Here is a 16,464-nt window from a genome sequence, read left to right on the forward strand (position 1 = left end):
ACATTCAGATGTCTGTCTTATAATGCCATTCGTCTTTCCTTAGCCTGCCTGCACCAGGGGGCATGTGGTTCAGAGAGCAGGCTCTCCCTTCTCAGCCACAAATCATCACACTTGTGCAAGGGGGTGACACGTCTTCTCTTCCAAGCCAGGCTGCCTGCAGCAGTCAGGCAACCAGTTAAGGGTCCATCTGGGCACTGATGGGAGAAGAGTGTTTTCCACTCTATCGAGCCTTTGGAGTGTTTTGAAAGTTACTATGGGCAAAGAAGGGGTCATAATCAACGTTGCTTTGGTTTGCTTTCTGATAAAGGAAGCATAATCAGTCTATACTGTCTCGTCAAGTACAAGACTCGTTTTATAAGAAGGTTATGTGATATTCTATGGATTGATGTGACAATGTGTGTCTTCACTCAGATTGCTGTAGCAAAGTACCATAGGCTTATAAACAACAGAAATTTATTTCTCACAGGTCTGCATCCTGGAGTGGAGTGCAGATCTCTGGGAGCAAAGGGGTGAGAAAACCGAGACTGCAGGGCGAGGGGAGCACAGTCTTCCCAGGGGTGTGGGGTACCACGGGGCGGAGTGTGTTCTTCATTTAGATGACAGTCAGGGCCGCTGAAGGTTTTTAAGCAAGAGAGTAACACGATTTGATTTTCATTCTAGAAAGATCATTCTGGCTACTACTTGGATGAAGAATTGGAGAGGAGTGAGGCTGGGGGTGTACCATGACTAGTTAGAAAACCATCAGTATTATCTGTGGGAGCGATGACAGTGGCCTGAAGTAAGATAGTGTAAATAAACACCTTTGAAGTACTTAAAACTCCCACAAAGAAATCGCATTTTTTTCGTAATTACTGTTGTAAGTTGCTGAAATGAAAAGTGGCTTTTGTTGTCATTTCCTGAACGAGCCGGAGGATAGGGGTGCGGAGTGTTGCTCATGCTGTCTTGTGCTGCTGCTGCAGTTTGCCCCCACTGCTGTTGAGAACTCCTCCCTAGGAAGCCTCTTAAACACACAGCTTTAGTTCAATGCATCGTTGTGGCCCATGTCAACTTTATCATGGGAACTGGACATTAGGTAACAGAGAATACTACTCCTTGGGTGTCTTGGAACATAACAAGGATTGAAAGCTCAAACACAGTTGACGATGGTCAAGCCCGAAGAGCAGAACACACGTTTCAACATTGGGAAAGTTGGTAGGCAGGCTGGCCTCGCAGAGGGCAGGGAGAGGGAGAGATGGTAACAAAAATCAAAATCCACAATGGAATTCAGCCTATCAAAATGACTGCATTAAACAAGAGGCAAGGAAAAGTCTGATAAAAAGGGTTTGACATTCTGAATTGATTTGGAAAAATTCCCTGGATGCCAGAGTGTCTTCAGTTTTGCCAGGATGTCTCTGCAAGATCCACTTCCTCAAACAGACTTAACTTGTATTCGGAAGTGTAACTTAAGAGTCCAACTGGTATCCATCCTGATATTGTAACCAAAGTCCTGATATTGTAACAGATTCCATCCTCAAGGTCATGCTGCTTGTACAGCAAAGACCACCAAGGTTACTCCATTAAAGTGAGTTTGGAGGATGCACCCAAGGACAAGCCTTTTACTGACCGAAGAGGACTAGAGATAGGCCAGCTGATTCCATTGCTAATGTCATCCCTCAGTGGTGAAGGGAGAAAATAATCATAACAACAGCAGAATTATGGGTTTATACTGAAAATGCCATGAAGCCCCTAATGCCAGCCAGATCCACAGCTTCCTAAGGAAGGAACAACCCACACCAACGTTGCCTACACAGGCAAGCTGTGCTTTGTATCATGTGATCCCTGACATCCTAATGTAAAGGGATGAGTAAAAGGCAGCTATTGGCTGGCCTCCAGCCATTCAGTCTTCCATCAGAAGACACAAAGGAAGTAATTCAGATGGTAGAGTAGCCCTAGAGACAAAAGAAATACAAAGGGAAGGCAGGAAACAGAAGCCATGAAGCAGCAGAAGCCATGAGAAGGCAAGTGAGCATTTTAGCCTAGAGCAGGAAGGCTCATGAAGAAGTAGGAAATTCACAGAAGCAAGAAGCACAGAGAAACAGGGAAGTCAAGAGCAGGAAGGGCAGACTATTGGGTGATCATTTGGACAGTCAAGCTGTGCGTCTGGAATGGAGACCACCGTGAAGCCTGTGTGCTGGGCTCTCCTTTGCTTTCCCCCTTCTTTGTTAACCCCCCTAACAAACCTCCACTTCCGGAGGTAAGTCGAGTGTATCTCTGTAACTTGAAACCTGAGCAAGCTTAATATACGACGTCTAGTTCAGCTTTCATATTAGTTCCCTTTAACCGCTTCTCATTTAAAAAAGAAAAACCCAGACTCCTCAGCATGACCTACAAGGCCCTCCAATCTGGCTGGTAGCCACCTGTCCCACCTCCCTTCAGGCCTGTTACCCCGACATTCCGGCCTCTGTACTATCCAAGTAGCCACACATCTACTGCATTCACCTTTGCATGCCCAGTCCCCAAAACAGTAAGTGCCTGGAGATGCATACATATGAATTAGTTCTTTGAAAAGCTAATTTTCTTTATAGTTTCGGTCTTCTAAGGAACGTAGCTGTCTCCCAACCTGTATGGATTTCATTTATCGGACGAGAGAACTACCTTGAAAATTAATGTTTCTGAGAGCACTTGTTAGTGAACCGAAATAATATCCTGTGGAATTTCACACTCTTACATGAGCCTGCCAGGGATGCGGGTGGCTCAGGCTTCTGTATTAACTAGACTTAGAGCATACATGGAACAGAGAGGCTCAGCCCTCCCCCTAGCAAGCAGCTCCTTCACTGGAGAAAGGGTTACTTTACAAATAAGACCCCTGTCCCTGTTCCGAAACTCTCTCTCTCTTTGCACATACAAAAATGCATAAGAAAACTCCAGGAAGCTGGCTATTTCCTCACCCTCAAAATTACTCTGCTCCTTGATATATGTACCATAGCCCTGACATTATTCCTGTGACCTTTAAAATAGCAAGATTTTATCAGCACCGAAGGCAGCTTAATTAACACGGGAAGCTTCAGCACCTCAAACTTCCTTGTTTTGCTTCCAATGTCCTGGTTACCATCTCTGGGTGGTCAGTCCCGACTCAAGAACATTTCCATTCTTTCTCAAGGAAATAGTGAGGAGAAAACATGAGGACATTTAGACTCAAACCCTCAGATAGGCAGCAAGTGCTTTGCTGCTTTCGTAGCCCTGGACACAAAGGTAAAAGGGGCCACAGGGCTCTTAGAACTGGTAGTTAGCGCTTGAGCCACACCCAGCTGACAGGAACAGAACCTCAGCTGAGTTTCCCAGCGTGTGGTCAGCTACCACCCTCCGTGGCTGGGGCCTGTTCCTGCACACTCCCAGCCCCAACTCAGGTGTAAAGAAGAAGAATCTCTGCCATTAAGCCTGGGACTCGGTATTTTATCAAGCTCCCCGGTGACTCCTGTGCACAGGAAACTTTGAGAATCATATTAAGGAATCATCCCTTGCCGATCCACAGACTGCTCCAGGGAGGACAGCTTTTAAAATGAAAGACAGAATTTAAAGGCCCTTCGAAGACAAAAAGCAAGGAAGACAGAGGAGCTACGGCCAAAAGGCAAGGAGAGAGAAGAACAGAAGGAAGAGGAAAAAGGGTGGTGGAAATAGAAACAGAATCAAATCTTGTGCTTTGGGGGCACTGACTCTAGCAGTTGTGGGAAGTGCCCTCCTCTCCTCCGTTCCTGTCCAGCACAGTTTGCAGAGCAATTTAAGGAGAGCTGCTGGTGGTGGCATCTAGACATTCACCACCCCCCCCCAACTGTCTTAGCTGGTCTGCCAGAACTGACATTCTTGGGCAACCGCACCTGGGGTTAAAACCCCAAGTTCAAAACTTCTAGAAATGATAAGTCAGGACCTAATGGATCCAGCGGTTGACTGAACGCTCTATCTACCCCTAAACCAGCACAGGAATACAGCAGACAATGAATGATAGCACATCCAATTCAGAATCACCACTGTACTTGCCATATAAATATAATTTCCTGTCTCCTTCTTCCTCCCTCCCCCAACCCAGTTGCACCATGGGAATAAGCACTTCCTCTCCCCTCATATATTTCTATTTGCACATATGGCACAGGGTGACAGCCTATTGATAGTAGTTTCATATTACAGACTTGCAGAATTAGGAAATGCTACAGCTGGCAGCAGGCAACCACTGAATGTCTGCCGTTACTCGGTTGGTCCATTTACTTTCATCAGCACTCCCCTGAGTGGTCTTTGTTGATCCTGCTTTGCATTTGCTTATGGCCAAGCAGCCCCAAACCATGCCTTTTACTTAGAATTCTAGCTTATTGTGTTAAGAACACAAAACTGCTGCTCTTTCTTTCTGCTTAACCTAGCCTTAGGAGGGGTTGAGATCTTTTCAGAGGCAGGAGGTAACTGGAGCCACTGATTTAATAAAAGCAACTGACTTCCCAGGTGGTGCAGTGGTTAAGAATCCGCCTGCCAATGCAGGGGACACGGGTTTGAGCCCTGGTCTGGGAAGATCCCACATGCCGCGGAGCAACTAAGCCCGTGCGCCACAACTACTGAGCCTGTGCTCTAGAGCCCGCGAGCCACAACTACTGAGCCCACGTGCCACAAATACTGAAGCCCGTGCTCCTAGAGCCCATGCTCCACAACAAGAGAAGCCACCACAATAGGAAGCCCGCGCACCACCGCGAAGAGTAGCCCCGGCTCTCTGTAACTAGAGAAAGCCCACGCGCAGCAAGGAAGACCCAGTGCAGCCAAAAATAAATAAATAAATAAATTTGTAAATTTGTAAAAAAGAAAAACAAGCAACTGAGGATCACCACTGGGTCCAAATTCCATTTACCTGAGGACATTTGCATCTCATTTTGCGACAATCTAGAATAACACAGACCTGTGGGTTTTGATCGCTCCCTTCCAAATGATGTCAGAAAAAGAACTGCTGTCTTGGTGAATCACAAATCTCAACAACACTCAGCAGCACACCTGGGCTATTAATAAAGGTTAGCTCACAAATGCTGCAACAGCCAGTGGCCACAATTTCTAAGTGATTCTTTTGCAAAAGAGAACAAATTTATCTTTAGCTTTCTGTTATTATTTGCTTGCTTGTTTGTTGCTTTGTTTTCTTGATCCACAAAAAAATATTTAGTCATTATGAACAATCAAGAACAAAATGGAAATTCAGGGTTATCACACCACAAAGCTACATTTGGATTTTGAATCATTTCTAATGTGTCCTGTTTTATAAACCTGACATAAGCACCCAGATAAAATGCTTCTTATGTATAAATGCTGTCATAATCTCAAAATGCTCGTCAAACTTTCAGACATATTGCTTTTAGTCAGTTTGCTTAGAAACATGCAACTTCATCCCAACACTTAATCAGGCAACGAAAGCTAGAGGTGGGGCGGAAACATCCGGAAACTCCTTTCTCCTGAGGACAATCACAAATGCTGGTACACTGTTGATTAACATCTGGATCAACTTAACGGTGTTTGTGAACCAGCAGGAAATAAATTTCTGGAGAAGGCCATGGACTTGAGGATGGTTGCTTTAGTATTTAATAATAAATGATTTCCAGTTGATAGAAAAATTTTGAAATGTGACTTATATATATGAGGCTGATTCAAATTTGATAAACATATCCCCAAAGGAAATTACTGGGTTTATTAAAATCCTTGGAGGGCTGAACAGAATTGCAACAGTCTTATCCTATAGTCCTTGCTGAAGGTGGAGTAACTGCTCCCCAGCCCACCTTCCAGCCAACCACAGAGGAAGGTCAATAATAAGGAAAGAGCAGGGCTGTTCTTAGTCTTAAGTTAAAAGTGGCTATGAACTGCCAAGATATATCCCCAGCAAGCCGTCGTCGACAAAGTAAGTGCCGCTGCCTTGCTCGTAAAATGTGATGTGTTGATGACTGTTATATTACATCTAAAATCCCATTTACTAGTAATAGAAAAGTTCAGTTAAGAGTTTTGCCTTACGTCTCCTGGTGCTTGATACAATGTTGTGTGATATTACCAATTTTCACTTCAGGCATGTTCACACGCAACAGTGAAGACTTCACAAGAATCTGCACATTTGATCTATGGTGAAATTATGCCCTTTTCATAGCAAATCAACTTTTCCTTGGCAGCAGAATGATAGGTACTTTTGCACCTAGAGAAATGCCTTTGTTTTCAAGGAATTTTGAAAAGAAATAACAAGTTCCGTGTCTCTGGGGATTGTAATCCAGTTATTGTAAGAAGAGGCCCAACAGGTAAGAATCCTACTGGCCCACTTTCTGACCAGAGCATGTTCCTTAACCCCTCTCGTTAAACAAAAGGAAAAGCAAGGTGGGGACACGTGCAACTTTTCTCTCATACGTATCACAAAGGTGTTGTGGAATGACTTCACATCTCTAACAGTGCACAACACGTAGAGAAGATGTCTGCGAAAGGGCAAATTGTTGTGCATGTAATGTGAAATTTTGCCTCAATGTTCTCTGCTTTTAGTGGTGTCGGAAGCTGCAGGAATTTATTCATGCGGCCTTACTGATTTGCAGACTGGGAGTAAATGCTAGGCCTTTTGAAGCGATTACCAAGAGCCCCCTTCAGTAGAAATGATCTACTGCCTTCCTACATCACATTAAAGAAGTGGATGGAGGAGTGAGCCCAGCTGAGCCATTCTGTACCCATCTAGCCAGGCTGCAATTTATATTCAGACAGAGGTGCGAATGGCTCTCAGAGACAGAGAGAGAAGAGCATTTCTCCGGAAAATTTTCACCAGAACCAGAAGCCAAACTCTGATTTGTCACTGTTATTTAAAAAAAAAAAAAAAAAAAATTCTTTCTTCATCACAGAAAGAAATTAAAAGGTAAGTTCTTCTCTCCCTGTAAGATTGATACTTAAGATTGCTAAGGCTCTCCCTTGGCCCCTTAAGAAAAATCCTTACATAACTTTTCTTACAAGTAGTGCATGTATCCTTTCCCTAAGTTTCTGTATTGAGGACACAGTCTACGACTTTTGGTTACTGAGCTCATGTCAGGAATTATCCAGCTTCACTCTTGTGAACAACATCTAGCTGTGCCCCATAAGGAGTCCTGTGCTGTAACCACGAGCCAAACTGAAGGAAAGTGGGAGGAGGAAAGATCGATTCATGTGGCGTTTGGTGGCCACCAGCCATTCCATTTAGTAAATGTAGGATTTTAACATGGAAGTTTGAAAAATATAGTGGCTGAGCCAGAAGACTGTCAGTTTGAATCAAATTTAGTATTAGGTAGTCAAAGAGTCGTTTTTATTGTCAAATTATATATGTATATATAACTCATATATATATAAAATAAATAATATAAAGTTATTTATATATAGAACATATATACTACTTGACCCCACTAAATCTAAGTATATAACTATACATATACACTCGAAGTGTCAGAGTCTATTATCAAATTATATATATTATATATATTATATGATTTTAAAAGTATATATAATAATATATACTACTTGACCCCACTAAATTAGTTTTCAATAATAGCTAGTATTTTCCTTTTTCTTTTCCCAGAAGAAAATACACGTAAGATAGTTATTTTACTGGCATTGCTTTGTCTGGTTTTGTTGTCTTTCTAAGAACAGATTTGAGGCATCAAATGCCACCCTGTGTAAAAGGTAGAGGGTATAACTTTTAAAAGAGACTGCATGAAATTATGAAAACAATGACTAATCATCATATAACATCCTAGCGAGCATATGAGTATGTCCACACAGGCTACCCCGGCGAAACACAGCACAAACTATGATGGGTCTGACAGGAATTCACTGTGTAGAGGTACCAGAGATTGCAGCTTTGTGGATGGTGACAACACAGCGTCTGTGGCTTGAGGGCCCTGCTGCCTTCGGATTCGGGAATAATTTGCTCTGACCTCCACCAGTTGCTTTAACTCTGTTAAAAAAAAAATTATTTTGAGAGACAAGTCAATGTATTTATAGAAAATAATTAGAAGTTCAGGATGATGAAAATCTTGAAGATCCTTCAGAAATCCTCGACTCCCACGTCAGCCTCTCTCATTACACACTTGACTTGCTTATCACATCAGATATGTGTTAACATCCTTTGGATTTCTACAGAATGGCAGTTGCTAGAGAGGGCTCCCTTCCAAGCTTTTTATAAAGCCTGAATTGGAAGCTAACCTAGCAGTGGTCTAAAAACTGAACCCACTGAAAAGATGGTAAATACAGCATAGAGAACAGTGTTCAGATTTGATGACAAACAGCATAAAGCACCCTTTTAATTTTGTTGGGGGTTTGTGTGAAGGAAACTATTCTAACAGCATCTGATTTGTTTTGCCAAAACAAATCCATTTTTCAAAGACCCAGTGTGATTCTTTGATGACTAACTTTCACATGCTAAATGTTTTTACATTATAGTACATAAAATAAGTTTTTATAAGGTGTTTAGTTTTGAAATTCCCAGGCTGCCTTATTTTCTACGACATAGTTAAGCCCGTAGGTCACAGAAAAATTATGAGTAGAATGATTAATTAAATGTCCCTTCACAAGTATATGTATGTGATATATAATATATATAAATGCTAGTAGCCATTTCTCTCTTGTTTTAAAGCATTCTGAGTATTTAGATTTCTACCAAATGATTATTTCTCAATTATTTCAGGAAAAATAATAAAATGACAGCTCATATAATAAAAGAACTTTCTAAAGAGCAACTAAATTAGACTCTCTGCTATCAATCAGATTTTCTAGAACATATATCACCCACCGAAAAGAACTTAGACAACTGGGGAAGCCACTAACACTTTCACCATTAAGGTAATATGGGGACCCATTTTCAGAGGAGACGAAACTACTCTTTCACGTCATAGTAATTCATGTGGTTAAAGAATTGAAGATGCAGAAATGAAGGTTTGTCTGCATAGCCTTGTCAAAGGTCCACAGAGCTAACAAGGAGGAAAATGGTAGGGAGAGTAATATTTGCATTTCTAGTTTTCTCTTTTCTCTTTGCAGTTTTTCTTGGTAACAAGCTTGCTTCTGGGAAGGCAGCCTACATATCTCTTCGTGTTTTGGATACCCTTTTGGCTAGGTTGCCTGAAGCATACTTAGCTTTATTTATCAGAAAGGCCTAATGAATACAGTGAGGCCAGGAGGGTGGGGAGGTCCAGGTAACAGAAAGTCATCCCAAGAGTATGAAAGATTAAGCATAAATAATGAAGGGACTGGGAAAGTACCTTCTACTGCACCACTTGTTTGCTTACTATTCAATTACTTCAAGTGTGTTCATATACTCAATTAGATCGAAAACTCTTTCAGCGAAGGAACCCTGGCTTATATTTCTTTTATAGGCTATGTACGTTAGGAACACAGAAAGCTGTCAACTAATACTTATTCATGATAGGAAGCCCATCATTGGTGTGTTCTTCTAAGTAATCACATAGTGAAGATCACCAAGAGCTGGAGTGAGGGGTACTGGTGAATGCTGGGACAACAGAATACAAAGAATACAAAGATTGGCGCCTCTTCCTTGATGTAAGAAGGTTCCAGGGGAATATGTGTGGCATCCTCAGAACAGTGCTAGGCATCCCAGTAAATCCTTGTCTTCCTACTTTTTAGTTTCCGTTCCTATATTTTTACCCCTTCTGGGCTAAGTGTAAAGATATGATTGCAATTGTTTTAAAAGTTTTTGGTTTATATATCTTATATACAACATAGTAATAATAATCTTATGGTGACTTTTAAAAGAGATAATCTAGCATTAGTTACTTTAAGGACCCCAGGTAATTCACTTCTGAATCTTTTAATTTCTTTTAAAATGATATCAGTGCTCTTCAGAATATCCTGAAAATTATGTCATTGCTAATGTATACCTACTCCAGAAAAGGGTTTTAAATTCCTCAGGATAAGTAGGATAAAGGACAAGAGTTAGTTTAATAACAAACGTATGTTCTTTTCCATTTCTAACATTTAACAAAGAAAATTATCAAAGGATAGACAAGATAATAAAACAAGCATATATTTACTTATTACTAAAGAAAAAAATCTGTAAACTGTATATTTGCTATTAATGAAACGTTAAGTTCTAAATAACTTGCAGAGTAGGAAGTCAAGGAAGCCTCACTTTCCTCAGGGTTCATGCTAAAGAATGAATACCTTCAAAGGAGGCCCTTTAGAATTTCTACAAATAAAGCCCCTTGGATAAAATTCAAGACTAACAGAACGTGAATTCTTTAGATCAAACAGTGTCAAAAGTGAGGTTCCAACAAATAAATACTTGAATTTAACTTTAGTAACATGGAGTAGAAAAGCGTGGAGGAGGATACTTATTAAAAATCATCATGATGGGATGTAAAATTCAGTAAACAAGCTCTTTGAAGAAACAAGTGAATGCTTTAATTCTTCAAACACTTGATGGAAAAGAAAACGTCACCCATACCTCTTTGGGTTCTAAAGCCACGCCCCGTGGACACACAGATGACCATGTCTCGCTCTATGTCGTCCCACGAGTGAATTGGCTCTCCGTCAGGGGTGTACAGTGTTCTGGCTGGGTGGGCCAGTTTGAGACGAGAGGAGCAGTCACTCAGCAGCTGAAACACAAAGGGACACACATACTGGGATGTGGAATGTCACACCATAATTACATATTAAAGAATCAACTCCTTTAAGAGAACTATTATCATGATATAAATATTCATTTTACTTATAATTGTTAGAAAGAGGTACACTGTATAGCACAGGGAACTCTACTCAATACTCTGTAATGACCTATATGGAAAAGAATCTAAAGAAAGAGTGGATATATGCGTATGTATAACTGATTCACTTTGCTGTATAGCAGAAAGTAACACAACTTGTAAATCAACTAAACTCCAATAAAAATTTTTTTAAAAAAAGCAAGAGGTATAGAAGGAGATGAGAAGAAGGGCTTATAAATGTTCCCTAATGTGTTAAATGGTAAGGAACTTCAGTGCTTGTCCTTGGATTTGTCCTTGTAGTTCTCTATTTTTCTATGTAGAAGAGGCTTCTTGCTGTCTAAGAAATGCCTAAATATGAAAGACCCTGGCTTGAAGAATCTAGACTTGTCAGAATAGCTCAATTTTTTTTTTTCAACGAGCAAGAAACTAGAAGGACAAAAGCACTGACCTGGCTCTGGCCTCTGTATGACCTCAGACAAGTCAGGCGACTTCCCTATGAAAGAGTCTCTTTAACTATAAAATCAAATTTTTGGTCTAACACCTCTTTGCCTCTATGATCCTATTATCAAAAGTCTTTTTCTTTTCAACTGGTAAATTAAAAAACTGTGTTTAGGGGCCTAATTCAATCTCTCTCAATTTTCCTTGAAATATTCATAAAAACACATGTACAGATACAAAGTGTCAAGAGTACTAAAAAGATTGGTTAACCTGTCACCAGACCCCTAAGGGTGGTTCCATTAGTCTGAATAAGACTTTAAGACAAAACAATGCAAGCAAGCAAGAGGAAAGTAAGAGGTTTCCACACACCTGCCTGGATGGCTTTTACCTATCATGCAGGTCAAACACCTGCTCTCCCAAAATGAAGGAGCCAGGTCCACACGAGCTCCAAATCACCTTCTATACTTTTTAAAAAATTTTTAACAGCTTTATTGAGGTTTAATTTACATGCCATTAAATTCATTAATTTCAAGTACGAAACAATCAATGATTTGTAGTAAACTGATAAAGTTGTGCAACCATCCCACGATACAATTTTAGAACATTCCCATTACCCCAAGGATCTCTCTCATGGCCACTGCAGTCACTTCTGTGACTGCAATACTTCTTTTTATGTATCGAATTAGGGGCTACAACTCACAACAATGCAGGGTGGCAGTGGGCAGAGCTGGGCAAGTAATGGCATCTTACATTTGGAAAATGAATCAGTAATATGAAGGAAGACATGAAGGAAGTGGTGAGATAATGCAATTCAGAGAGTGAAGTTTTCACCCACTGTTGTGAGCCAGAGATGAATGCATTGAATTGAACAGTAATTGAAATTATCCCAGAATACATTCCCATCTGTAGAGTGGGATAGTTAGAGAAGAGCAGTGGGAGAATGGACTTAAATGCAGTCCTACACCCCCTGCTAAATAACAGCCAGTCAGCAGTGATTTGATTCTGATTCAGGATCTAGGGGTGGATCCTAACAGCTCCCAAGTCAAAATTTAGGAGAACAAAGGAGAACTAATATCTTCCGTCAAGAGATCTCTCCTTGAACAAGGAGATATAAATAGAAAAATGAACATCAGCAACAATATGAGGCTTACGAAAATATTCTACGACATAAAAACGGTATCTGTACACAAGGTGAAGATCTTAAAAAAAGATTCACAGCACAAATACATTTTAGAGTGTACCTATATTGTGCTCCCCCCAAATTTGGTAAAATATGACTTCCATAAACACACACACACAGAAATGAGATGACAACAGCTCAAAGGAAAGCAGCATTGCTGAGATGCAGGCAGAGATAATGATGGTGATAATGATGATGGTAACAATAATAGCAGTTAAAATTTACTAGCACGTTTCTGTGGGCTAGAAACTTTTCTAAAAGTTTCTAAGGACAATCTAATTTTTTTCTGTGGAAACAATTATTATCCTCCTTTTGTGGATGAGAAAAATGGAGAACAAAGAGATTAATATCATAACCAAGGTCACACAGCTGGTAAGAGAAGAAACAGAGGTTTAAATTGGGATGAATAGAGAGCCGAATGAGAGGTAAGGAAATAAAAGACTCAATAGCAGAATTAAACTCCGTCTTAAAAGCAGGAAAAAGCAGACTCAATATTGTAGAAAATCAAATCAGTATTAGGGAGGGCTAAGTTGAGAAAATCTCAAAGGACACAGAGAAAGGATAAGACAAAATTTATGAGAAAAATGTAAAACATTTGGAATGTCAAGACATCAGATATTAAACATATACATTATTGGTGTTACTGGAGAAGAATCCAGAATAAATTAAACTTAAGCAATTATTCAAAAAACAGAAGAAAACGTTCCTGTTTCAAAGACCCATGTCTTCAGATCAAATAGGCTAACCTAGGATAAGGCAAAGTTAATGAAAAAAATGACTAGTATTTAAATATAACTGGGCAAAAAGTATGACTTTCAGACATGGGGGGGGGAAATTCAGTTATGTTTAGACCTGTTTTCTGCAACAATGAATACCAAAAAAAAGGAAAGAAAATCTCTGAAGTTTTTAGGGGAAAAGGTTTCAGTATAAGAACTCAGTATGCAGCTAAATTATTACTTAGGTTACAGGAAACAAAAGATATCCTTATGTGTACAAAAACTCAGAAAACATATTACTCAGATACATTTAGGATTATTAAAAAATGAATGAAATTCCATCACCATGGAAAAGTCATAATATAAAGTGACTAATATTAAGCAGTAAGACCACTAGAACATGATACAACTATTATAAAAATGGTCAGAAAATAAATGAATTTAAAATTTTAAGGTAAGTCTCCATAGAGAAAAAATAAAGTAAAAATGTAAAACATCACCAAAAAGGGACATGGGCAAGGAAAAGAAAAACCAAAGCATTCAAACTTTCTAGCTGTTCATGGGGGAAAAAGATGCTGTTTCTTCTTTTTTTCCATCGTTAGGAATATTTACTTTTATGATTATAATCAATGCAATAAAACAAAAAATCAGAATAAGAGAAACAGTTCTTCTAAAGAAGTAGGCAAAATCATCACCATGTGAACTTTATATGATTTCATTCTTAGAAAATTTATGTAAATGGAATGAGAGATTAATAACAAAAAGAATGCTTAATAAAGTGGCCAAGCACAAAATAAATTATAAAACATCAGTAGTTTTTTGTTGTTCGCCAAAAAAAAGTATTTAAAAAAATACAGTGGGGGTAAATTCATTCCAACATCAAACCAACTCAGAATGTCAATTATTTTAAAATGTGAGGCCCTTCCTTATAAAAAATTATAAAATTTTACTGAAGGACAAAAAAAGATGTATATGTATATAAAACAATGCCACAGAATTCACTCTGGGTGCAAAGATTGAATATTGTAAAAGGTGTCAATTGTTATGAAAGTAATTAATAGCCTAACATAACTACAGTCAAAACTCCTGTAGGATGATTTTAGGGTGTTGAAATGTAATTCCAAACTTCATCTATAAAAATCAACAGGCAAGGATAATCAAGTAAAATCTGAAAACAAAGTACAACAATAGGCAACTTCTAATCAGATATTAAAATATATTAAAAAGGTATAGCAATTCTAAAAGTATTAGATAGCTTAAAGGCAGAAGCTAATAAGAATTTAGTATATTATAAAGTTTGTATTCCAACTCAATGGGGAGAACAAAAAAGATTATTCAGCAAGTAGGGCTGAGATAATAATTTTAAGCCAATAAATAAAGCAGACAAAATAGCTTCACTCAAATTTTACACCAGAAGGAAGTTTCACACAGTTTAAAAAGTAAAAGGGAAAGACACAATTATAAAAATCTTAAGATGAATCTTTATATGACATAAAGATAGTAAAATACTATTGGAACATGAAAAGCAAAGAACAAACTTTTAAAATATATTAACTTCTATACCTTAAAAAATCTCCTCGACACAATGGCAAATTGGATAATTGTTACAATAAATCTGACAAAGTTACACATAGTAGGCTTGTTACTTTAAAAAAAGAAGATTCATAGCAGTGTGAAAAATACTTCCAGCAGAAAAATAGCAAAGAATTTGTCAGGAATTCACAGATTACTAATAAATGGTAAAACAAAGCAAAACAAGTCAAAATCACTTTTACAAATAATTAAAGACATATAAATTAAAGCACGGGTATAACATTCTCTCCTGTCAACCTGCAAATACATGTTTCTAAGTGACGGCAATTAGCATTGTTGATAACTCATGTAAACAGCAGGTAAGTGGGAACTCTCATTCACCACTTGTGGGAGCATCGACTCCTGAAACAGTCCTAGAAAACAAGCTGGCGATAGCTATCAAAATTCTCAAGCACATTTACGTAATTTGACCTAGCAATTCTTCTAGAAATTTATCTGGGGGAAATAATCAGAAAATTAAATAAAGATTTATATATAGATATGTTCATTGGAGCATGCTTTATGATAGCAAAAAATTAAAAACAATCTAAATGGCAAACAATAGAAAACTGGATGAGTAAGTAATAATCCATCCATTTGATAGAAGATGATGATGCCATTGAAAATAATGTTTTGTTAAAGAATATTAAATTATGTGGGCAAAAAGTCACAATAGTTTGTTAGGCGAATAACACAGGTTGCAAAATTATATGTATCATGTGATCTACTATGATCACAATGGCAAACAAATATATAAATAACCATGTAGAAACCATAGGAATATATCTCCTAAAATTATAATAACTGTGGTTCTTTGTGGGTGATAGAATTTTCATTTCCTTCTTGGTGCTTTTCCTTTTTCTAATATTAATGCACTGGCTGTATGTTGTTTTATAATTAGAAAACAGAACAAATGTTATTCAAATAATCAAAAAATTCATAGTGATTACAATAGATTCGTATGTTTCATATGGTTTTGCAGTTTTTCTAAATTTTCCATAACAATAGTCACTATCTTAGTCTGCTTGGGCTGCCAAAACAAATACCATAGACTGAGTGGCTTAAACAAAGGAAATTTATTTCTCACCGTTCTGGAGGCTGGCAAGTCAAGGTCAAGCTGTGGTTTGATTTGGTTTCTGGTGAGAGTTCCTCCTGGCTTACAGACAGCTGCCTTCCTCATATGATGGGAGACGAGAGAGAGATCACTCTTTTTCTCTTCTTATAAACCCACAAATTTTATCAGGTTAGGGACCCACCTTTAAGGTCATTTAACCTTAATTGCCTCCTAAAAGCCCTATCCCCAAATACAATCACATTGGGGGTTAGGGCTTTAACATAAGAATTTGGGGGGTGGGAGGTGGAGACACACAATTCAGTCCATAGCAGTTCTATTTTTTTCTGCTCCAAGGCAGCCAAAGAGTATGATAACTGAGTTTCTCTCTGGACTGGGAGTAGTGGGGAGCTGTCCTAGAATTGTGTGGATAGGTGTCTGGGAGAAGTTCCTGTAGCTTGAAAAGATCCTACATAAGGATAATTCTTATACTTTCCCCTACTTTACCACTAAAATGTCACTCGTCTATAGAGATTGTGTTTCTGTTTATAATCAGAAAAATAAATATTATTTAATAATGACATATACCAAATACAAAATATGAATTAAATCTGTAGCTATTTCACTCGGTGTTCACAAAGATCTAGTTACATGAGACTCAGTTAATGAGTTTACAAAAATCTTTTAAAAGTAAATTTGAAAAAAAAAGGCAATTTCAGTACAATTAGGTTCTAAAATATCTAGTTAGCTTATGACCTTTAAGGACATTCTTAATTCTCAGTTTTTCAAATATATCTAAATTTA

The 16,464-nt window shown here is 38.5% G+C and overlaps 1 protein-coding gene across 5 annotated transcripts in view; it reads right to left on the reverse strand.

Annotated features, from left to right (window-relative positions):
• Positions 1-16,464, reverse strand: part of DCDC1 (doublecortin domain containing 1) — a 476,122-nt gene that overhangs the window by 3,787 nt on the left and 455,871 nt on the right. For all 5 annotated transcript variants that reach the window (XM_068555102.1, XM_068555097.1, XM_068555098.1 and 2 more), the window contains 2 exons: positions 10,445-10,595; positions 7,833-7,942 (listed from right to left, as the gene is read on the reverse strand). In XM_068555102.1, coding sequence (XP_068411203.1) covers positions 7,833-7,942; positions 10,445-10,595 — 261 coding nt within the window. The remainder of the gene's footprint in view (positions 1-7,832; positions 7,943-10,444; positions 10,596-16,464) is intronic.

Source organism: Eschrichtius robustus, chromosome 11 (assembly GCF_028021215.1).
Source record: "Eschrichtius robustus isolate mEscRob2 chromosome 11, mEscRob2.pri, whole genome shotgun sequence".
NCBI lineage: Eukaryota > Metazoa > Chordata > Mammalia > Artiodactyla > Eschrichtiidae > Eschrichtius > Eschrichtius robustus.